This window comes from Ostrinia nubilalis, chromosome 11 (genome assembly GCF_963855985.1).
Source record: "Ostrinia nubilalis chromosome 11, ilOstNubi1.1, whole genome shotgun sequence".
NCBI lineage: Eukaryota > Metazoa > Arthropoda > Insecta > Lepidoptera > Crambidae > Ostrinia > Ostrinia nubilalis.
In genome coordinates, this window is record NC_087098.1 from 14,253,825 (window position 1) to 14,279,166 (window position 25,342).

The window sequence follows — 25,342 nt, forward strand, 5'->3', positions numbered from 1 at the left end:
ATAAAAATTAAGAAGTGTTTTGTTCATTGCCAAGAAAAAACAAAAAATGTATCGGTTTTTCAGGACCAGTGAGGGAAAATAACATACAATCAGTAAGACGTAGACATACATTATAATAATAATTAATATGTATACCGTGGTTATTTAGTATTTATCATCATCATCCCTTGCTTGCTGCTTTCCGAAGGTCGCGTGCCACATCGAACGCTGTTGAATGGCGCCTAACATGGGGCCCGGCTGCACAATTCGATCAATGCATCGTACATTATTTAGACTGACACCCATAATAAACTATAATATAATATCGGAAGGTACAGCAGCTTCAATTCACCGACAAATAAACACATTTGGTGCCAAATAATCATTTTTTCTTTCTTGCTTTCAAATAATTTGTCTCTCAAAGTCCACAACACTTTTGCTTCAAACTGTCGTCACTTGCAGCGGATGGTGGTTATAATATTTACAGGCGTTGAGAACAATGTGACAGCCCGCATATCAACATCATTTCAGTCACAGGACGTCCACTGCTGAACAATGATTCCAGATTTATAAGGTCGTCTGTCTACCTTATGGATGGTTGTCCCAAGCTACATGGCCTCCACTCCAGAAGCCCGCCATAGCCACATAATATGAACCTACTATGGCTTATGCGGGCGGCGCAGGACCGGTCTTTGTGGAAATCCTTGGGGGAGGCCTTTGTCCAGCCGTGGACGTTGTTCAGCTGAAACGAACGAACGAATGAACGATGAACCTACTACATCTGACTCAACATCGCTTTTATGTTTACATCGGAACACGCGACACACGCTGATAGAGCGATTTCGTTGTTTCCATACACGTGATAGTCGAGGAAAATCAATTGTCCTGTCATTTTTCCTACGTGTTATTGAATGAAAGATAATGGTTTTACACTGAAGTAAAGTGCCACCATAAAAAAGGCGTCTTTCTATTGATTACAACACGTAATAAGGTCGTGAAGAGATGCATGTCATGAAACAGTCAGCTATAAGAATATAAACAAGTCACAAGCAACACACAAAGTTATCGCGGGTAGTTGCTGTTAATTGTGTAGCCATAAAATTCCTATGACCTAGCACTGTTGACCTTGATTCTTTATGATATTAACTAAAACGTAGATCACCAGACTAACCTAAAACCGTGACAATCAGTTCTTAACTTGGATGAAAAACTTTAGCAAATTTTGAATTCAAAACTCATTTTGTCGTTTGCCATAATAATAGTGTTCATCTTATTGTTATATTTTGAATCCTGCATATTGTCGTCAGGCCATGTTCTGTGCCAAATTGCTTTGAAGATTACTTTACAAAAGGTGGTGACATGTGAGCAAGCTTATTGAATTGTAAAGCGATATATAGTAGTGCAGAGAGTGTCATCAGCTCGTTATGGAGGTCTACATCGTAATACTATATCGATATGCGCATACTGTTCGTCTCTGTCTCACATCGCATCATCCCAAGTGAGTGAGCGCGACAGATGGTGCCAAATATATCGACACAGTTTTCGAGGTAGAACCTTAGACGTCAGTCGCCGCTTGGAGTGTCTCCAAGCAAATCTGCAAACAAAAACAAACGCCGGACTATCTAGAATCGCCTGCTATCAAATTGGGATGAGAACTCTCATGGATAACAGATTAAGGGCATCGAGATGCCAAATTATCGCTTATTCCATTGATATAGCTAGATCAACATAGGTTGGATTTAAATTATACTGGTTTTTGTATGTTATACCAAATCATTAGTCACTGTGACGATACTGCAAGAACTTCAAAATGACTCGGCATGTTGTGATGCATAGGCTGTTACGATGAAGGACTCAACGACTTTCATATAAGAGAGATTAAAAAGTACTTACTGGCATAAACATTATTGCTCAATCAACAAGGTTGATCAATTTTGAAAATGTCAGTTCATAAATTATCTAGACTGTCGTTTAGTTAATTATTACACACTAAAGTTAATGACTGCCGCTTGAAAACGTTAATTTTCCATGAAAGGTGTAATTACGCGTACGTGACTTAACTAATGATAACTTCTTGATGAAATTCCATATCAAACCTATAACATTGTTACAACTTTTAAAACAAACGACCTATATTATTCATCATCCGTTATTAATTCTGCTCGACATTACTTAAAGCTAAAACATATTATCAAGGTCAGTAAAATAATAAAGGATTCATGATTTGATTTCTGATCAAAATGCTTTCAGACGCATATTTAACACTTATGATTTCAAGCCTCGAGAGTGAATAGGCTCTTACAGAGCAAGTATGCCATCGTAGACCTCATCTCACTTAACATCAGATGCGATTGCGGGTCATATAATTGCCTTGTTCTGCATAAAAAACACATAAAAAAGTTATACAATACCTAAAGGCAATAAGAATACAAATTATCGAAATAGGCACATGGAATATGACCGACTCAGTACGAATGTTAGAAAAATGTACGTAAAAGAAAAAGGCAAGGCAATGAATACTGAAGAAGTGGCCAAGAAAGAGCTTAATATGCGTCTGGAGTCTAGACGGCACGATATCTGTCAGATATCGTCCCTAAAGAATACATGGCCCAAACTCTTGGAAATGGGTCGGTAAGTGAAACGCTGAGCGGGCGGAAGCACAAGTCATTTGGCTTCAGAATCAGCAGTGATGTACTGTTATGTGATTTGTCCCAGAATTTCTGAGATGTCCCACTTTTCAAGGCTTAATAAAAGTACCGCTTCAACATGCTATGCTTCTTCGGGGCAAGATCACATTAAAGCAAAGAAAGACAGAACTACGAGTATACGCCAAAGTTTCTGCCATGCTTATTTAATTGAATTGAAATACCTTCGATAATGCGTCTGATGCATTAAGCTAACGATATCCTGATTGTCTTGTGATTTTATGTAGTATCTAAATTATCTTTCGATGTCACTAGTTATAAAATTGTGATATACATCAACCAGAATCCGATAACAGAGCTTTATGCAGTTTTCAAAACACGACATGTCTTTGCCAATAAAAAAAGCTCTGTTCTGGACACTTTCGCCTTTCAATTAGCTAATTACCCGGGACGTCCCCTTCTTACGCTGGCAACACTAGCCAGTGCTGAATGGGTGGGAGAGGCAAGGGATTGATTTCCACAACAAAAAGCAACTTGAACCCGAATAGGTTCGGAAACGCGCGCCATTGTGATGGCTCGCAATTCGCACCATATCGGGTTTTATTTGGGCTATCCCATCACGTAAACATATTATGTAACTACATAATACGTTTAGGATAACTATTCTATGTCCTTTGTCTAGTACCCATAGCACAAGCTTTGCTTAGTTTGGGATGGGACTAGAACTTAGAGGCACAGAGTAAAATGTCAAAGAATGTTTATTTATTAATTTTATTCTAAACAGGAAATATTAAGTTGCCTTTGTATAAGTACGAGTATGTATTTTTGTTTGGTAGTTATTTCCTAATTTCTGTCTATATACAGTGTAGGTACAGCGGAAAACGGTAAAATTGTAATATCAAGATCGGACTACTCGTTTCAAACTATTTTGCTTATTTACTATTTGTTCTCTTATCTTAAATTAAATAAACATAATTACTGCTCGTACCATTAAGGTTTATTATCAAAATTTTTCTTTAAATACAATATTATGTAAAATGCCTTTAAATTCTCAGATACAATTACAGTAAAATAAAGTAAGTGCCTATCCATCATATTGTCTCAGCCCATAAATGCCGTAACAACTTAATAAACTAAACAAAAGCTATGTGAAATAAGCGTTTGTTGTTTATTAAAAACTGTCCAGTGCCCCAACAAAATATTCAACACTCAGACCGTATAATTAATACGGCAATTAAACGAATACGCTCCACGTGCGTACAAAACACAAGGTTGCTACTGCGTGCTAAGGTGTGACTGGGCGTGATTGTACTTTTAGAGGGCCTTGACTAAATTATTTGCATATTATACCTTCGAAATCCCTTGTAATTATAATCGTTGCAATTACGTACATCACAGTGAAATATTTGAAAAACTAATACGTATTTCCGTTAGATACTCGCATGTAGGTATCCTAATAGTTATGACGTTTATCACGTGATTTTTTTATCAATTTAACCAGTTGTTCATCGAATGTGTTATTAAGGGTGAGTTGCACCTCCTAACCTTGACCGTCACTTTGACGTTAACCGGTGTTTTTCTATAGAGTATGACAGATTTTTGACTGTTGTTTAAGTTAAAGTAAGATGGTGCAACCCAGCCTAACACTTCCAATTTCGTTATAGCAAATCAATTATTTGATCATGTGATCACTGAGCCCACTCTTTATTGCCCACTAACTTGATGTAGGTACTTAGGTACTTACCTAAAGTTCAAATTCCTTTAAATTATGTAAGTACCTACGTCATAAATTTTTTGGACTTGCTATAAATTACCTAAATTCACTTTAAGCTTCGATAAAACTTCGTACAGTTTAAGGAAAAATGAATACTTAATTGGAAATTTTTTGGCTTCCCATTACACCGAAGTAATAAAAAACTTTAGAAAGGACGTTGAGTAATTAAATGTTTGGGCAGCTCTATGTAAACGAGCTCTTTGGCTTCAATGGTGACTTTTAGTGTTTATGTGCAGGGCTAAGTAGTGTTGTAAGTTAAGGTGTAGAACATTATCGATTGTCAATTGAATTGAAGCCACGATAGCCGAACGGTGAAGGGGTCGGACTGGCCGACTCGTGATCCGGGGAACGCGGGTTCGGTCCCCGCCGCCACTCGACTATTGTGGTGAGCTCACTCGTGATACAAGCATAGCTTAGTACGAGGGGCTAACAGGAGTATTAGTAATTTGTGTAATAACAAAAATCGAAATCTTTAAAAAACATCAGGTCCAATAAGCTATGAGTTATTTAAGCCTTAGCCCGCAGATTATGCGCCTTCCTGGTATTTCTATACATATTAATAAAAAGTACATTATACAACATACTTATAATACTTATAAGGCTGCTTTTCTACTTAAGTGTGAACTTTCCATATTAAGTTCATAATTTATGTAGATTACGAATAGGTACGCTCTAATCTAGCTAAAAATCTTAATTCAGAAACCGAGCCTAAACATTTGTTTTTTACCTTGAATTTTTTTTTATTTTTGTTTTTTAAATATCGATGAAAATCTATCGTTGTTGTCGATATGTCAAACGAGCCAGCGGTTCAGTTGGCAACAGTCGTCGATTCGGCAACACTAAGGTTAGTGTGTTTAGGTTAGTAGGGCCATCGCGAAGGTTGCCTGCCCCGCCCTGCAGGGACGCCCTTCCGAGGCCGCGCCACAGATTAGTACACCACAGAGGATGCATTGTATTTTTAGAAGCTTTTACGAAGCTAGAAGCGATGTAGATCTATGATGATATGTTAACAATTTCAACCGATCAGAATATAGGAATAAAGAAAAAAATATCGTTCTTAGGGTGGCAGTGAATATTATATTTTGTTTCCCTTTGAGCGACTTCCAAAAGGAAAAAACAAATATTTTCATCAGGTGCAAAAATCAAGCCAGTCTGACGAATCCTTATTGCTGGAAGGGCAGACAAACAATTTCAAACAAAGCCGCCGGTGTAGACCTCCAAGTGTTGTAATTGTATAACTCTAAAACTGGTTATAGTTATATACTGGTAGAGACGATAAATCATCAAATGAGGATGAAGCAGGACCTGAACCTAACCCAAACGATCCAACGGAAGCAAATGAACCAGATTCGAAAACATCTGCAATTGTTTTCTGTGTGCTAACCATGAGTTTACGTTAGGTGTGCGAGTACGTCAAAAAATCTATGAAGATTTTAGTTCTTGAAAGTAGCCGCTAGGGGCGATGTACAATCTGTCATACATTTAATGATATTCTTTACGCAGTCGCTGGCGAGCACACATAACGTAAACTTATGGTACTCGTAAGCACACTGGTCCGTCACACGCAGGCACAGCTATCTATACTTATAATAAATCTGTAGAGAAGTCAATTCTGTACATGAAATATATTTTCAAAATAACTATCAGGGGGTGATTAGTGATCGATACTGATGCCAAAAATGCAATCAGTAAAATTTTTGTCTGTCTGTCTGTCTGTCTGTCTGTCTGTCTGTCTGTATGTTCCTTATAGAAACAAAAACTACTCGACGGATTTTAACGAAACTTGGTACAATTATTCTTCATACTCCTGGGCAGGTTATAGGATACTTAGGAATTTCCACGGGAACGGGCATTAGCGGGAAAATCCTTTTGTATGAAAAATCTAAACCGCTTAAGTTAGACGCTTGAAATTTGGCAAGCAGGTACCTTAGTAAACTTAAAGCTTAGTTATAACAGGATATTGCAAAATTCCCACGGGAACGGGAATTACCGAGAAAAAACATTTGTATGAAAAAATCTAAGCCACGTAGGATAGACGCTTGAAATTTGGCATGCAGGTACTTTAGTAAATTTAAAGCTTGGTTACAACAGGATATTGCAAAATTCTCACGGGAACGGGAGTTAGCGGGAAAAAACATTTGTATGAAAAAATCTAAACCGCGTAAGATAGATGAAGGGGGTAAAACGGGATCCACGCGTACGAAGTCGCGGGCGGCCGCTAGTTTTAAATAATATGTGAAATAGTAATATTGGAATACTATTATCAGCTGCGTAACGCATCTGCTCTGTGGCTCCCCCCGAACCTCGTTCTGTCACCGCTGCCAATCAATCACTCACGTGCCAAAACAAATGTTTAGTTTATTTCCGATCGGTTTAGCGACACCGTTAATATTTTAGGCGACTGCTGAATGAAAACACGCGGTAAAAATAGATGCGAGTAAAATTAAAATTGCATTCATATAAATAACTCATGAAAATCATGTCCTGAAAGTATGGAATAAATATGAAATAAATGACTATGACGATGACTATGTGGCTGAAATAATTAAGTAGTTATGCCCGTTTTCACCATCAATCCCTAATTTTAAGGTGACCTCGATAGAAATAAATTTCCTGTTAAGTATTGACTAAGGGGTCACTTAAAAATTAGGGATTGATGGTGAAAACGGGCATTAAACTTTAACTAAGCCTTTATGCACCAAGCATAAATTGCATTTATTACATACGATTAACTCAAAATCGAGTCCGACTCGCCGCCCATTACACCGCGCAGGCAAAAATAAGTTTAGTATAAGAAATAAATGATACAGTGCGCACCTAATCATACTTTCGTAATAACAGAACCAGAGTAAGAAAATAAAACAGCGAATCATGGAAATATACGAGTATGTTTCATAACTTGCGAAAGAGAAAGTTAGTCGCAAAATACGATTTCATATAAAATAACAATGTTGACGATATAAGCATAAATTGAATTATTTTCGCTTTCGTTTACGTGTATGGAATAATTTTCCAACAGATTCGGCCTTCAGTACCGTTCGTTGACCTTATTTGCTCGTAGCTCCGTAGGTGTCCGTAGTCCGTAGCAACAAACTTAAGTTCTACGAGTCTACAAGCTACGATTCGTAGGCCTGCTACGAGAAGTTACGCCGTAGCTGTACGTCTACGCCGTAGTAACGGTCCCCTAATTAACGCCCGTATTCACAAACATTACTATGAGGTCTCACAGTGCGTGTGGACACACAGGGTGACACACGAACCAATCACAGAGCTCTATTCAACGCTGTGCGTTCGATTTGCTGCTTCACCTAAGCAAGCATCGTTTGTGAATACGGGCGTAAGTCGCTAAGTTTAATTAACTGAATAACGTTTTAAAATAATAACTACATTACTTACAAAAGTATTTTCTAAAATTTCACTTTTTCACCATTAGTATACAAACATTTCCAAGTTACCTACTTTGTTGTAAAAAATTAAATACAAGTTTCTTCACTCAATTCTTTTGGATACGAGTTAATCATGGAATAAAATGGAATAAAATGATAAAATTTCTATGAGGCCGTTTAGAGTTAGGGCCTCATTACGCGTGGTACGCACTAATGTGCGGCGCACACGCTAGCCAGAAACTAAGGATGTGTCCACACGTAACGTAGATTACCTTTTCAAATAAATCTATACTAATATTATAAATGCATTCACGCCTAAACCAATGAACCGATTTTGATGAAATTTGGCATAGAAATAGGTAGTTTGAGTCCCGGAAAAGGACATGGGATAGTTTTTATTCCGGTTTTTGAAACCAGGACGAGCGCGAAAAAGTTTTTCTGTGACAGACAAAATTCCACGCGGGCGAAGCCGCGGGTGGAAAGCTAGTAAATAATAAATAACTTTATTTCAGTACCAAAGTTTCTTATTAACTAAAAACAAAGGTTGACTCATTCTTTTAAGTGCATTTGCACCTGTGTCAGAAGGAGCCTCTCTTCCGTAACTTCTTTTTACAGACTTTTGACTATTGAAAGCCCTTGAAAAGGAGGCTGACAATAGTGACTGAGTTTCTTGCGCCGCTTCTTCTAGCACTGGCCCATTTATTGTCCCGAAGCAGTAGTAGGGTTAATACTGGGACGTGTAAAAATGCCTTTTAAAAGCCTATTTGCAAAAATAAAAGAGTTTTATAGGAGTTTTTTATGAGTTTTATTAAGTTCATTGAACTTTTACGGGCAATTAATGGGACATAATACTCTTTGGGTGTCAATATCAAATAGAGAAGAATGTCGCGGACTGGAGTCGCATCATAATGTCAAATCGTGATAGAAATTACCAAATAGTGTGATTGTGTTCTCACTTGTTGTTGTACAGAAGTTAATAATATAAGTGACTGTTCATGTAATAATATTGTCAAATCGCATTATCGAACGAGGAGAAAAAAACCTTTGTCCAGCAGTGGATGTCTTTCGGCTGAAACGAACGAACGAACTTAGTGATGTTTGGTTTAGTTAATATGATTAATTTTATCTGTAATTAGGTGAGCAGAAATGTGCATTGTATGCACATATCTTTACTTTTTACATATCTACCGCAAGTCTACCGCACCCTGGCTCACGCTCATTTAGGATTCCGTGAATTACTGACCAAAATAATAACTTACAATTTAGACACAAAAGCAAACAGTTAACAGACAATTGAAATTATTTTCGGATCGTCTCTGACCTTCAGTAAAGTTGTTTGTTAACGACTTTGTATTATGTTCGTAAAATCCTCAATGTATGATGATAGGGCTAATATTTTAGTTTAGTTTCACGTCTATGAATATTTGAAAGGCATTTAATAACGAGAATTTGCCTCAATCAAGTAAGCAACAGCTGACTTGGCTTTCTTTTCTCTGCTTTAGATTCAGCCTTCTGACTTCATTAAGACAAAATACGTCCAAAATTCGAAATATTATTTAACAATGAAATCCTTTACCAAATCCGCGTAGCGATACTGACAATAGATGGCGCTGTAGAGACAGAATAGACTCGTTTCCGTCTTATTACCTTTGGCCGGCTTCCAAGTCCCGCTCGCAGATCGCATGAGCGCCCAAGTTCAAGTTTATTGGGCCGGAGCACAATGAATTTACATACAGTAGGGTACTGGGTACGATTGTAATAACTCGAATGTCATCGAACAATGCTCGGGAGGTGAGGAACAAGGGGAAAGACTTGCGGACGATAAATCCATGCAGCTTGTCTTGTCGCCCGCATGCCCTTCCCTTTGTATACCTCACCTACCGATCAACCACACGAAATACCTGTTACAACCGTACCCAGTCTCCCCTGCACTCAGTGAATAACAGAAAATGGAATAATCACAGAAAATCTTAGGCTATGTCGTAAAAGGATAGTACTAAACTGTGGATGAAAAGCTGGTTAACTTTAATTTGTTTAATATTATATTCGAATTTATAGCTGCTTTGTAATAAATCAGTAATCATTCTATTATGTAAATTGTAGATACTTAACTTCGATAAGCATTAGGTATCCACAAGTGATTTGTGATAATTCCAAATAGCGTTTCGACAATTCATAAAAACTTACATACCTACTTGTTAATTGTTGGTATTTTGAAAAACGTAATGATGTATTTTATCTGCTTTATAAACAACTACTCAAAATTACAGCGCCATAATAAACAAGAGAACCAACTGAATGCGTCTCTACAAGATATTGTTCGCACGTCGTACTCTCTCAGGCACGAGGATAACTGATTGGGTGCTCCTCGATACATCTATTCGTTACAACTTGTCAAACCACTGTACTGGAAATATATTCCATTCTGATTTATTGGATATACGTCTCCTCCAAAAATCCTCTAATTGCTTTACATTATTCGCACTTGAACGGTTTACTATGACAGTTAAATACTAATTACTTGCGGCTACTTATTAAGTGGTAGTAGTAGTAGTACTAATCAATAACCTCAAATTGATATTACATAATATGGCACTCGGTGTAAAGCACACTTCCGCTCCGCTCATGTGTCGAAAGGTCAATAGGTATTCCATTATCCAATGAAACAACAAAAGATTCATGTAGTTGCGATTCCTTTTTTTTTCGGTAATCTTTAAATAAACAGCAGCGAGTTCATACTCAGCAAAATACTATAAATATTGTAATTCCAACAATGAATGCGAATATATTTGTATAATATAATAACCCTTAAGTCGGATTTACGCGGCTTAAGGATTGTTGCCTCGGCTCAGATGGAATTATACATTGACGCTGAAAGGCAGAAGGAAGGTTTTGACAAGAACACGTTATGCCCAAACAATATACAGCGTCATAAAATAATGAATGTAGACTCTACCATAGTCCACTAATATTGGAATTCAACCAGTCACTGGCACGAATCTGTTTCAATCGAGCTTTGAGAGTCAACTAATAAGAGCTTCTATAACGACGTATTAAGTATTGTTGTTTAAGTTTAGGTTTACTGCTATAATTAGCTGGCGTACTTATTTCTATTTATAAATAACCTTCTGGCGTAGTTGAGTAAAAATAAAGATTAGAGGTACCTTTTTTTACTCGTGGTAATAATAATCATTGAGAATTTTAGCACTACGTTCCAATTCCTTAATCATCGCCCATTAAGCTTACAAATGCATAAACAGTAGGTGTGACATACAGAAAATCCTTCGTTTTCATCCCAGCAATTAATTATCTTAACTAATGTCCATTAGTCAGAAGAAGGTTATAAGTCAGGTCAGCGTAACAAACTTCCGGGCATCCTGGTCAAATCAAGCGACGTGCGTGCTCCTGTAGGATGACGTAGTCATTCCTAATTTCCTATCCATTATCTCCACTTATTAAGCTTACAAAATGCATAAACAGTAGGTGTTACCTAGAAAATCCTTCGTTTTCATCCCAGCAATTAATTCTCCCGTTGACTAATGTCCAGTGGCGGCGTAGCATGGCTTGGCACCAGGGGCGGTCACCCCCCCCCCCCCCCCCCCCCACATTATATATAGCTCGGGGCTATGGCACCCCAGAATGGTCAGGTCTGGTGCCCCCCAGGATTTTTAGGTTACCGACTTGAAGAAAAAAGATGTTAGTACGAATCAGCTATAATGATACCAATCGCACCCAAGTATCATGATCTTTGTCATGCAGATGCGCCAGTGAGTACTAATGTGCGCGACTTTTGTCACCCCCTGATGCTTGGCACCCGGGGCGGACCGCCCCCACCGCCCCCCCCCCCCCCCCCCCCACTTACGCCGCTACTGCTAATGTCCATTAGTCAGAAGAAGGTAATAAGTCAGGTCAGCGTAACAAACGACGCGTCTCCCGGCAGATATTCCGGGCATCCTGGACGAATCAAGCGACGTGCGTGCTTATGTCATTAACTCCTGTAGGATGACGTAGTCATTCCTACTTTCCTATCCATTATCTCCACTCATTAAGCTCACAAAATGCATAAACAGTAGGTGTTACCTAGAAAATCCTTCGTTTTCACCCCAGCAATTAATTCTCCCGTTGACTAATGTCCATTAGTCAGAAGAAGGTAATAAGTCAGGTCAGCGTAACAAACGACGCGTCTGCCCGGGCAAATATTCCGGGCATCCTGGACGAATCAAGCGACGTGCGTGCTTATGTCATTAACTCCTGTAGGATGACGTAGTCTTGTGTGGAAATGATTTGTTTACCAACTGTTAAAATGGTTGACGTAATTTTGTTAAGAATTATTTATTTAATACGTCAGGTCTTTCTAAAATCTTTGGTGCGAATTAATTTATGGTGTAGAATGGTGCTAAACTGCTTAAAATAATGTTGATATTGTAACTAGTATTCAAAAATAAAATAATCAATTGCCTACTTGTATCGGCGCCCAAAAATGTAAAAGCCAAAAAGTCACCGAGAGAGAGGAAAAAGATTTTACAGTGCCTGGAATAGGTAGATATGGAAGTTGATTTGAATACTAAGATTGTCAAACCTGTAAACGAATTTTTAGGGAATGAGCAAGTATGCTATTCTCACATTACCTATTCTCACCGACTGCTCGTTTGCCTCCTGTCACATAAAAAAAAATTACAACAACAACAGAATATTATAATTTTGGTGTTTCCATAACTCATGGTCACCCCACACTACTAAACTAGCCACTGGGCGTAATATCTAATATCGCACATCATTCGCATACTCGACTGGGCACGGCTAGATAAGCGCTCCCTAGTTAGGCAGTTTCCCAGTACCCTAATGACTTCATCTGCTCATGATGGACGAAGATTCAGAAAGTCTACGACAGTCGTAGCTCTTACGCCAGTATTCACAAACGAAGCTTGCTTAAGTGAAGCAGCAAATCGAACGCACAGCGTTGAATAGAGCTCTGTGATTGGTTCGTGTGTGACCCTGTGCGTCCACGCGCACTGGAGACCTCAAAGTAATGTTTGTGAACACGGGCGTTAGACTTTCTTGAACTTCCGTCCATCGTAGTCGTAGTACGACTACAAATGTACTTAAGGAAGCAATAAACATATTGAGTATTGAAAAAAAAAACCTTCATCATAACTCCATAAACTTCAGACAGCACGGTGCATTACACTTTTTGATGCTAAAATTGGTAATGTTAGTTTTATGCCTGGCTTCTGCCAGCCACTAAAAGTAATCAAATACCAACATCACTGCTCTTAAAAATGCCAATGCCATGGTATTTTAGAGTACCTACCAGTTCAACCTTTAACAAATAATTATATCCCAAATAAAGTTTCTACCAAATAAACTGTACCTCTAGTAGGAAAAACTTTCGAGTTCGTTTCGTTGCGTATTCAAAGTGTCATCGAAAAATTTTGTATGAAAAATTAAACAGCGCCCCCTAGGGCGGCTATAATATAGGGGGCGCTGTTTAATTTTTCATACAAAATTTTTCGATGACACTTTGAATACGCAACGAAACGAACTCGAAAGTTTTTCCTACTAGAGGTACTGATGTCTATAACACTAACAAAAGACATAATTAGGGTTTAAAACTTTATTTAACGACCAACTTCTCCGCGCAAACGATCTTGATCTTATTAGTTCAATTACTTAACTCTAGCCCCAATATTTCACGTAAAGTATCGATGCGGGCCTAAAAAATAATACTGAAGGCCTATAAACAAGCATTAGTGGATCGATGTGTGTTCCTTAAGAGCCCCATCTCCAATGAACATACGGCCGCGCCGAAGTGTATATCAACCATTTTATGACCCAGTAGTCTTTGCGCCACGGTGGACTAGAAAATGTTGTAAACAGGTTATATTACAGTTTCCGAATGGATTTAAATATTCAGTGATAGAGGTTTTAGGAATATTTTTAAATGAAATGTAGTTTCAATTTTGTAAATAAATACCTACTCAAATCTGATTTCTGATTTACTTTTAAACGCCTAACTTTAGCGATGATCATATTATTTAACATAGCTTTTTTCGACGGGCTGGCCTGATTTTTTTTGTTCAGATGCAATCTAGGACGGTGTCTACCTACCTATTTAGTAAACGATTTGATTTTTCACTCATGCCTTTCTGGCTGCATCTAGGTAAGTAAATTAAACGGAAACAGTTTTTTAGAGAAAGGCATGAGTAAAAAATCGAATCGTTGGAAATAGGTATGTAGAATAGTAATTCTATACAATAAGTTAATATTTCCGTAGCATTCTGCACTTCGGAGTAATTTACCACGGTCATCAGTGCAGCTTTAAAATGGAAGCTTGTGTGATTTGCTACTCCGAAGCTTCTATAAAGTGCAGTTACTGAGCATTAACTGAAGGATTCATGCACTCCCATTTCATAAGTGCTCACTGGGTTAAACGTTCTGTCTGGAGTTACGAGCACTTAAAGTATGTAGGTGCCCTAAGTATGCATTTTGAGTATTAAAGTAAAAGGTTCGTTTTACTAGCAAGACCCTAATATTTAGAATTAAGTAGGTATATAAATCCATGCCAATAGAGCTTAGTGTAAAAAAACTGATGTAAACTATAATCATAGACTGCTAGTACTGCTACTTCATCTCCTAAAACATTAGGTATTAAACATAGACGTCATTACTAAATAAGTGTGATAATAAATTCTTGATTTAAGTACGGTAGCTAAAATGTGATTTCATGGGACGTAAAAGGGATGAAAATAATTCCTATCACTCTCCCATGCTAAATGAACATTGTGTAGAACATTTAAATGAAATATACTACACAAAAAATATGTCTTTAGAAACATTTATCTCCATGACATATTTACTAAAGTTACTCCTACCTACCTATTCCTTTAAACAAGGTAAGCTCTATAACAAATAACAGAAACATTTCGAGTCAGTCTGTGAGCGTACACTACCGATGTCTATTATTAGGCGCGCAGATTTACGCGAGCACTCGTAAAGTGTGGCATGGTGTAGACAGGGGTGTCGATCGTCTCACAAGAAATTCGGAATATTCCTTCAAGGTGATAAACTTTAAGTAAGCTAAATTGTTTACATACAAATGCAACGTGCACCACACCCTTCAGGACAACGAATTCTGTTTGTTAATACAGGAAATATAAATTACAAGTAGATACAAATACAATGAACTAGGATAGGTAGGTCGTAGTTTGGTTACCTTACCTGCACTATTCCATTCCAGATCTTAAAGCTGTAATTAAATTGGCTTCATTCTATATTATGAATAAGAAAAGTATGCACCCTATATAAGTAACAATTTATTCAAAGTTTTGCGATTCATATTTGATAAATATCAGAGTATAAATAATTGTATTTCCTGTAGTTAGGTAGGTACGCCTGTGCACAACAAACAACACTTCACGACAAAATATCGACGTTTCCTACGCTACGTGACCAACGCGACATATTTAAAATTTCATTCCAAGTGTAAAAGTTTGAAACTAGGTTTATTGCACATACAATTTTATCTAACACTAGATGTTAAACTCATATCTCCTAATCGTTTTAATCACCTCGCATTAGTAAAAACTTATCGTTCACACCAGCCTCAAATCCTGAGCCAAACAACGCGAAACAGCAATAAAACAACTGTATAGTAGCCCTCATTAGTGTAAAGGAGACGGGAGATCTCTGAATATAGCCGGGCTTAATTTCTTGGCGTGCAGCGACGGACTAATTAGTGTGTTAGACACAACATTAGAGCGGCAGAGAAATATAGAAAGTCAAGAGTGCAACTGAGACGGCGAGAGCCGGTGGCACACGTCCAAGATGAATTTGATGTTCCGGAAGAACTTCAGCGGAGAGAAGAGCATGGGCACTAGCGGGGGTGGAGGGAAGGCGAGGGGGGCGCTGGGTGCAGGGAGGAATGCCAAGCGGCGCGATCGCGAGCGGTACTCCTTCATGGAGGAAAACCACTACAAGACGCTGAAGACCCATCTGTTCCTCTCGGCGGCGCCCCGCTCCAGCGCGCAGTACAACGACGGCTCAGGTAACCCGTGACCAGACCACACAGTGACAGCCAGTGACGTGCCACTCACAACAGTTTTTGTTTGTTTGCGAACTTCCGCTTCAAGTTTTGAACTGTTCGAATTCGCGGCAATAAAATAAGTGCGCCAGACGCGGTGTATTTTTGACGGACATGTTTCCCATCAGACGTGCTTGCTCATTAGTTACCAGCTGATGCGGAGCCGTCGAGCTATTAATACAAGCGTGAGACTGACGCCTTGTTTGTGCGTAAGCGGCCGACCGTGAAAAGGTAACAGATTTATGTAAATCCATGAACACGCAATGTTATCCATAGCTGGCTGAAACCGCCGAAAGCCGGTTTGAACGAGTTGATGGATTTGGCTCCATACGCAAGTCCCGAACGTCTATTTCAGTAATGCGGTATCAAACTACACAAGAATGTATGCACAACAGTAATACTTTTAAACACAAATATCATTGTCAAGCGCATTTGTTTTGATCGTAGTTCAAATTTTTTGTTAATTGTATCGGTTTTCCTATCGAACCCGAGTATCATTCATGTTACAGCAAGAACTTTCTAGTCTCTACATCAGTGCTTCTTACTGTAGCTTTCACGTACAGCAGGTGAGACAGCCTAGGAGTGTTAATGCAATTGAGCCCATGCGAAGTGCCTACAACTAGCATTTTTAAACGGAAAAACAGGATTGCCCCCTAGACAACTTGCACTTTTTGAATCGAAAATCGAATCCGACAAAACTCCATACAAAAAAAAAGACCACTTTTCAACTGGTTTGCGATTATAATATGCACTTTGTTAGATCCACTGGAGAACCAATTGTTAAAAAACCTTCTATCTGCTTCCAGAACGATGCGGCCCCGTTCTCGGCGGAGGGACCGGCCCCGAGCCGGAGCCGCCGCAGCCGCTGGTCACGCGGGAGCCGTCGGTGTCGCTCATGCGCTGGGACCGGCCCGCCACCGCCGCCACCTCCGACCGCCGACGTACCGAGCCCGTCTCGCTAGCGACCCTCGAGCGCGACTGCTTCGTGATACCAGCGCACGCGCTCGAACGCTTCCTGCCTGATGGCGTACCGGTAAGTCATCAGCCAAGAATAACAAAGCATTGAAAACCACCTTCGACCGCCAGCGCACCGAGCCCGTCTCGCTAGCGACGCTGAACGCGACTGCTTCGCGACACCAGCGCACGCGCTCGAACGCTTCCTGCCTGATGGCGTACCGGTAAGTTTTGACTTCGAACTTAAACTCGATCCAAAGGCAAAGCCTTAGATGCGCAGCCATTTTGAAGCTTGCTTTAACCGGGACTAGAGAGGCCCGAGATCCAAAAAGATAACAATAAAGCATTGAAAACCACCTCCGACCGCCGACGCACCGAGCCCGTCTCGCTAGCGACCCTCGAGCGCGACTGCTTCGTGATACCAGCGCACGCGCTCGAACGCTTCCTGCCTGATGGCGTACCGGTAAGTCTTGTCTTCTTAGCTAGATCCAAAGGCAAAGCCGTAGATACGTAGCCACGATGAGGCTTGCTTTAACCAGGACAAGAAAGGGCCATGATCTAAAAGGATAAAAAAGCATTGAAAACCACCTCCGACCGCCGGCGCACCGAGCCCGTCTCGCTAGCGACGGTCGAACGTGACTGCTTCGTGACACCAGCGCACGCGCTCGAACGCTTCCTGCCTGATGGCGTACCGGTATGTCTTATCTTCAAACTAGAACCAAAGGCAGCCTTAGATGGATGGCTGCGCAGCCATGTTGACGCTTGCTTGAATCAGCAGGACTAGAAAGGCCCGTAATCTAAAAGGATAACAAAGCATTGAAAACCACCTTCGACCGCCGACGCACCGAGCCCGTCTCGCTAGCGACGCTCGAGCGCGACTGCTTCGTGATACCAGCGCACGCGCTCGAACGCTTCCTGCCTGATGGCGTACCGGTAAGTCTTGTCTTCTTAGCTAGATCCAAAGGCAAAGCCGTAGATGCGTAGCCACGATGAGGCTTCCTTTAACGAGGACTAGAAAGACCCGTGATCCAAGGATAATAAAGCATGGAAAACCACCTCCGACCGCCGGCGCACCGAGCCCGTCTCGCTAGCGACGCTCGAGCGCGACTGCTTCGTGATACCAGCGCACGCGCTCGAACGCTTCCTGCCTGATGGCGTACCGGTAAGTTTTGTCTTCGAACTTAGCTAGAGCCAAAGGCAAAGCCTTAGATGCGCAGCCATTTTGAAGCTTGCTTTAACCAGGACTAGAAGGCCGATGATCCAAAAGGATAACAAAGCATTGAAAACCACCTTCGACCGCCGGCGCACCGAGCCCGTCTCGCTAGCGACGCTCGAGCGCGACTGCTTCGTGCGTGACACCAGCGCACGCGCTCGAACGCTTCCTGCCTGATGGCGTACCGGTAAGTCATCAGCCAAGAATAACAAAGCATTGAAAACCACCTCCGACCGCCGGCGCACCGAGCCCGTCTCGCTAGCGACCCTCGAACGCGACTGCTTCGTGATACCAGCGCACGCGCTCGAACGCTTCCTGCCTGATGGCGTACCGGTAAGTCCTAGCTTCGAACTTAAACTAGATCTAAAGGCAATGCCGAAGATGTGCAGCCATGATGAGGCTTGCTGTAACCAGGACTAGAAAGGCCCGTGATCCTAAAGGATAACAAAGCATTGAAAACCACCTTCGACCGCCGGCGCACCGAGCCCGTCTCGCTAGCGACGGTCGAACGCGACTGCTTCGTGACACCAGCGCACGCGCTCGAACGCTTCCTGCCTGATGGCATACCGGTAAGTCTTGTCTTCAAACTTAGCTAGAGCCAAAGGCAAAGCTAGATGCGCAGCCATGTTGAGGCTTGCTTTAACCGGGACTAGAAAAGCCCGTGATCCTAAAGGATAACAAAGCATTTTAAACCATCTCCGACCGCCGACGCACCGAGCCCGTCTCGCTAGCAACGCTCGAACGCGACTGCTTCGTGATACCAGCGCACGCGCTCGAACGCTTCCTGCCTTATGGCGTACCGGCAAGTCCTAGTTTCGAACTTAAACTAGATCTAAAGGCAAAGCCGTAGATTCGCAGCCACGTTGAGGCTTCCTTTAACGAGGACTAGAAAGGCCCGTGATCCAAGGATAATAAAGCATGGAAAACTACCTCCGACCGCCGGCGCACGAGCCGGTCTCGCTAGCGACCCTCGAGCGCGACTGCTTCGTGATACCAGCGCACGCGCTCGAACGCTTCCTGCCTGATAGCGTACCGGTAAATCTTGTCTTCAAACTTAAACTAGATCTAAAGGCAAAGCCATAGATGCGTAACCAGGACTAGAAGGACCCGTGATCTAAAGATAACAAAGCATTGACAACATTGCGACCCACATTTTGTACTCTTGATGATTTTGGTTAATGTGAATTCTAGGTAGTTGAACAAAGGCAGACTTCGGTACCTTATTAACATAATTTTTATTTCAATTCCAGCTCCCAGTGCCACCCCCAACTCCCGAAAAAGGAGGACTAACGAAGACTGTTCCAAGTTCCCTCAGCATACTTGAGATAGCTGACCCCAAGCTCTGTATATTGGCTCACCTGATGAGCCCTTTAGAGCCCATAGAGCCCATACTGGAGTCTCCTCTGGCCAAGCCTCTGATACGGCAGAAGACGGCCGCAGGAGAGCTCCTGAGTGACGTGGCTCAGGCGAACACAGCGGTGGGCGGGATGCTTCTAGCGAACATGGAAAAGAACGCGGAGTTTCCATTCATATCTTACTATGTGATAAATACGACACAAACAGATCCTTTGCTTTTCTACAACAACATGAGGAGTGCGTCTTTGAACAAGTTTGACCCGAAGACGATCAGGTACTCGGCTGCGCACACGCTGGATCTCTACAGCGAAGTGGCGATGATATGCCGGCCGCCTTTCAACGACCTCGCCGGGGGACCCAAGAAGTCGCATACGCCTACCACTGGCTTCATTATTAGCGTTTATAAGGTGAGGATATTTTTTATGATGCCGGAAGAATTTATGACACGGTGTAACTTTATCAGGAAGTAACAGTATACCACCTTTAGTTCTAAGTTTGTCTTAGAGTAGGCGCATACCGTTGATTTTTAGTTGGCCGATTGTTGTGCCCGATTTTAAACAGTATGAAGAATCGGCCAAATCGAATCGGCGTAGTGTGCGCACTCCCATACATGCCCATACTGATCAACTGCCCGACTAAACTATCGGCCGACGAAAAATCAACGGTGTGCGCCTACTCTTAATCTCTCTACTTTCCACGAACTTATCACTAATGTTATAGGTATCTACCTACTCCTTACTTCAACTACAACTACTTACAACTAAACTTTCTACATATTTCTGACAGACACTAACCTTTTTCCAGGTCTTCGAAGGCGACGACGGCGAGCGTTTCGAGAGGAACTGGCTGTACTGGACCGGCGCGCGAATGTTGTATCGGCATCTACCCCACTCTGTGGGCATGAGGAAGATAGCTTTGCACAAATCCGTAGCCTCTCATGGCGACAAAATGTACTTGTTGGTGTGTGAGTGCGCCAACTTGCTGGACGACTTGTCAGGCGCCTCCATGTTGGTGACGGCTCTCCGCGCGCGTTTGTGTGGGTATACCGGGCTATACCGGCCTATACAGACGTTCTAGTAGAGGGATGGCCTGAAGGCCAATAGGTATGTCCGAGGGCACTTGAGGATCAAGTTTTGTAAGTTTTGAGATTAATTGTACCGTCATTTGAATGCCAACCAGTGCTAAAGTTAATTTTAAAATTTCGCGTTGCACAATTTAATTAATTTATACAGGTTTTAACGCGATACGCGGATAGGTAATATTGAAATATTACCTATATTTGCCTGACGTTTCGACCGCGTTGCACGGGCCGCGGTCACAGGCTGACTGGAGCGTCGAGTGCGCAATCCGTATGGTGGGTAGAATCATCTAATTCTACCCCCTTAATATTGCCCAAGTTAAAACATTCGTCACAATGTGATGTATATGATGATGAAGATAAGTGTTTTACTTTTAAGACTGTTATCGTTTTCAAGATTAAAGTTAATACAAATAATGTTCTTTATCTAAGCAGAAATTGGGCAACATGTCTGAAATCTAAAAAATGTAAATGTCTTTTTTGTTGTGGTATTGACCTGTGTAAACTATGTACCTACAACCTTTAAAAGCAATTTTCAGCAGAACTCGTTAATTTACAATAATTTATTATGCTTTGATGAAATAAACTTACGTGCCTAACAACTTTCAAATCCTAAGCAATAAAATTAGTAAGTACAGTCACTGAAAAATGTTTTAGCCATTTTTCATTTAACTACGCGGGCTTAGTTAAAATTCGAATACGTGACCATATTCAAGGCCTTTACGCAAAATATAATTATGTAAAAGATCCTCAAGTGTACCAGCAGGTCTCAATTCAAAATTGTTCATAGAGCACAAGTTGTGAACAAAATGGACCAAAATAATATATTTAATGGTAAGAAAGCTGAAAAATGTATGATTGGTAACAAACGAATGATTCGAGCCGACGTGTTCCACTCCTATAGGAGATAACTTAGAGTAAGATTTACAATCTTTAATAAATTCAGATTTTAATTACTTAAGTAAGTGAACGCAATAATGATGCTTTTCTTTCGTCTTAAAATTTTCGTCTGTAATGAATCGAATTCCACTCGATGCTTTTTGAGACTTGGCTATAAAATGTTGACAATCAATAACTTAGAATCTCATAATATGTTAGGATTACTGTTTTTCATGCACACTTTTCCTTTAGAGTTTAAATGCAGACTATAATTTGCCTAGTGGCTACGTCACCGGCGAATTTGACTGCGTAGGTACATCTAAATCTAAAGGTATAAGCTTACACTAATATGTGGCGTGTACTGTGTGCAGTACATTTGTAGGGATACTGGTCCAGCAAACCTGGATATTCTCGATTGGTCACACATTTCTTTGTTTCATACTACGTTTTATTCGTCACAAGTAACAAAAATATAAAAAAAATACGAATTTACATGTACTTTTTTGTTTTGTGACGAATATTCGACTCGACTTTTGGCAAATCGAAGATACACCCACGCCACTTAGCAATGTGTGTTTACCTAAAATCGTGCACGCTTATATTTAGACTTTTCCCGACATATTTTCCTTTCGATTGTCTCACTGCCAAGTTCAGAATGAAGAATTGACAATAATTATTTATTTGTCTTTTGATGTGTAAGTGCGGTTTAAGTATCATAAGTTGTTTTAAAATACATTGTAAAGTGTTGGTTTATGCTAAAACAGAACCTTATTACAATGAGTGTCATTACAATGAGTCATCACTCTTAAAAATCTTAATCCTTCTGCGGAATCAAAAATTCTAGGCTTATTTGATTATTATTGTAATAAGGTTTTACTTACCAGAGGTTATTAAAGATCCTCAGCAGGTTTATAAAGAAGCTATGTTACTGATATTTCTATAGAAAGTATGTCGTAATATTGCTTGTCTTCCAAAAGAGAAGAGTACAACATATACGTTCTGTTTATTTTCGATCCAGTTTTACTCGTAGTTCCTTACATATCTTGTGATACATATCATTCTATATATTTGTTTCATAAGAATATATTTTTAACATATACGCACCATTTCATATTGTAACTTTAGTACAGTCGCATCGAATATTACCTACTTAACAAATGTCTTGCTTTGTATTATTAGTTTGTATTTTATTTTAAAAATGTAAAAATCAGACATTATTTTTTATTATTGTAATTACTTCTTACTTGAAAAAAGGGTTCATAAAATTAAAAGTATGACGAATAGTCTGTACGCTAAGCAGGTACAATCTTTATAGAAAATCCGTGACAATGGGGCGGTATTTTATGTAAGAAATAATTACAATATTACTTATGTAATTTAGCATTATGTTTTTCAATATTATAATCTTTATAGTGTTCGTAAATTGAATTCTAAAAATTTAATTATTTTAGTGACATGAAATATTCACGCAACTACTTACTTAGTTATCAAAATTGCTTCATTCGATGCTAAAAAAGAATGAAATCAATCCAAAAAATATTGAATTAGGCGAAAGTAAAGTTATTTCAAAGTTTTTTTTAATTAAATATGAACTAGATGTCTAGAATTAATTTTAACTGGATTGAAACAAAATAGATAACATACCTAAAATTATATTAAAGGTATCACTTACGTTATAAAGAACAAAGTGAAAATATTATAATAATGACGCTACTGCTTTAAGATTTTTATTAATAGAAATAATAAAAATAAATAAAGATAAAATTTTACTGTAACTTTTTATGGATAAATATAAAAAGTTCTATTATGTAATTAATTATACACTAAATTAGTTAATAGATCTGCACAAATCATAATATTATATTGTTATTTATGAAAGTAAAACTATCTATGTAAGTCATGGGTCAAAAAAAATTTTTGATGTTACTTGATACCAAAGAATGTAAGTAATTTGTATTAAAAGATTCGACATCTTCCATGAGGAACAACTTCATTTAGAAATCGCATTGTATTTTTTTTAATCTCATCAATCAACACTTATTACAATTTTCAAATTATTAATAATAATCTGCTTCAATACGGAAAATAATAAAAATTAAGGAAACTGTCTTATCACGGCCGTATCAATGCGATTTTTAATTCAATAATTAAAAAAATACATGTATTTTGGATGACCAAGGATAATGTATGATGTTCAACATTTTATTAAGATTTAAAGTGCGCACATAATGTTTGGCTTCTGAAAGTATGTAAGTTTATATTCTGAAAAATAAGTTTATCAAATTATTATCAAATCCTATCACATAAAAAAAAAAAAATATATAAAATACTATAATGACTGCAAGTGCCATAACAATACATATTATTGTATTGTCGTAGTCTACTAAATACAGACCAACAACCAGTCCATAATATCGAATACCCGGAAATGTAGCTTTACAACAATATACCATGTATCTTAAATTTTTACAGAATAAAAAGCAATAGACGTCTTGATAGCAACTTACCTTAAGAGGCTAGTGGGTTGAATTAATATGTTTGAAAAAGTTGTTAAAGCTACATTTTAAAAATTGTTATTATAGTTTATTTGCTATGGTGCTAATTCTAGTCAATTTATAGATAACTAAACAGAAAGCTTGCAATATACGTGTATAAACAATTAATATAATTTTTAAATCCACGTTATTTTTAATTTCTTATTATGGATCAAATAAAATTATAATAGAATGTCGCCTTTTTTAGTGATACTCAAAAGTGGACTTTTACTATAGAAATCTGCGTTTACGTGATCAAAGTCTCGCAATACATTTTTATGGGTTTAACATTACATTTTACATCTTTGATTGATTATTTTTTAATAAATATACCTACAAGTTGCCTGAATTCATAAAGTATCACTACTAGAACATATTAACACCAAATAGTTCATTGATTTGTATTTGTACTTGCTTAATATAAACTTTAAAATCCTATCATAAAATGCTTGAATAGTATAAAAACTTTACCCAAAATAAATTCCTACAATACCATGGAATGACAACTGTTAATATAGGTAGGTACAGTTTTGTATGAGAACTTTGCATGACTTGTGTAAAAAGGAATCCTCAACAAAACAAGAGTTTATACCTTTATTATATTTGTATATTCCAAGATATTAATAAATAATGATAATAGCCGGCAACAACGAAAAATAAAATCGAAAAGAATGTATAACTTTTGCTGTTAAGTGTACCTAAAAGTTTAAGGATATTCGAATGCATTTTAGAAAATTTACGCGATTTTAATTCTATAATAGTTAATTGAATGCATTCGAATATCAGAATGATTTCATAGTTTTGTCAGAATACAAAAATAGAGAACGGAATTTAGATGTTAAATATTTTATTATGGGCTAATACTAATATAGGTGGTTTCGTTGTTTAGCTTATAAAGCTAGTTTGCAATAAGGGCTAAGCTCCTTGCATAGAATTAATAGATTGTTTAATTGAATTTCAATTATATTTGTAATAAAATGATATGAAAAGGACTTTATTTTATTTCACAACCTAACTCCTTTTTCCTGTGGTGCAGAAAGTTTTCGTAATGTGCCCGCAGCCAAACAAACCGGCATGCGTGTAACCCGCGAATTGCCTTTTTCTTGTGACGCGGATTTGCCGCGAGAAACATATGAAATAACTAGCTTTCCGCCCGCCGCTTCGCCCGCGTGGAATTTTGTCTGTCACAGAAAAACTTTATCGCGCGCGTCCCTGTTTCAAAAACCAGGATAAAAACTATCCTATGTCCTTTCCCGGGATTCAAACTATTTCTATGCTAAATTTCATCAAAATCGATTCAGTGGTTTAGACGTGAAAGCAAGACAGACAGAGTTACTTTCTAGTATAGATTCTACCATAAGAAGTGCAGTATAATAAGGCAGACAATTCTGCATTTAGAATACTGCTATTGCTAGTTTTGATTATTAATAAAGGTAAAAGTATTATCTAATGGGAGAGGAGGCA

At 39.0% G+C, this 25,342-nt stretch overlaps 1 protein-coding gene across 1 annotated transcript in view; it reads left to right on the forward strand.

Annotated features, from left to right (window-relative positions):
* The window catches only part of LOC135075940 (uncharacterized), a 42,263-nt gene extending 17,402 nt beyond the window's left edge, over positions 1 to 24,861 (forward strand). Inside the window, exons 2-10 of the mRNA XM_063970387.1 lie at positions 15,386 to 15,828; positions 16,671 to 16,897; positions 17,132 to 17,281; positions 17,384 to 17,512; positions 17,623 to 17,751; positions 17,852 to 17,980; positions 18,224 to 18,364; positions 19,282 to 19,794; positions 20,192 to 24,861. Of these exons, the coding sequence (XP_063826457.1) occupies positions 15,609 to 15,828; positions 16,671 to 16,897; positions 17,132 to 17,281; positions 17,384 to 17,512; positions 17,623 to 17,751; positions 17,852 to 17,980; positions 18,224 to 18,364; positions 19,282 to 19,794; positions 20,192 to 20,464 (1,911 nt within the window). The 5' untranslated portion in view covers positions 15,386 to 15,608 and the 3' untranslated portion in view covers positions 20,465 to 24,861. The remainder of the gene's footprint in view (positions 1 to 15,385; positions 15,829 to 16,670; positions 16,898 to 17,131; positions 17,282 to 17,383; positions 17,513 to 17,622; positions 17,752 to 17,851; positions 17,981 to 18,223; positions 18,365 to 19,281; positions 19,795 to 20,191) is intronic.
* The last annotated feature ends 481 nt before the right edge of the window (positions 24,862 to 25,342 follow it).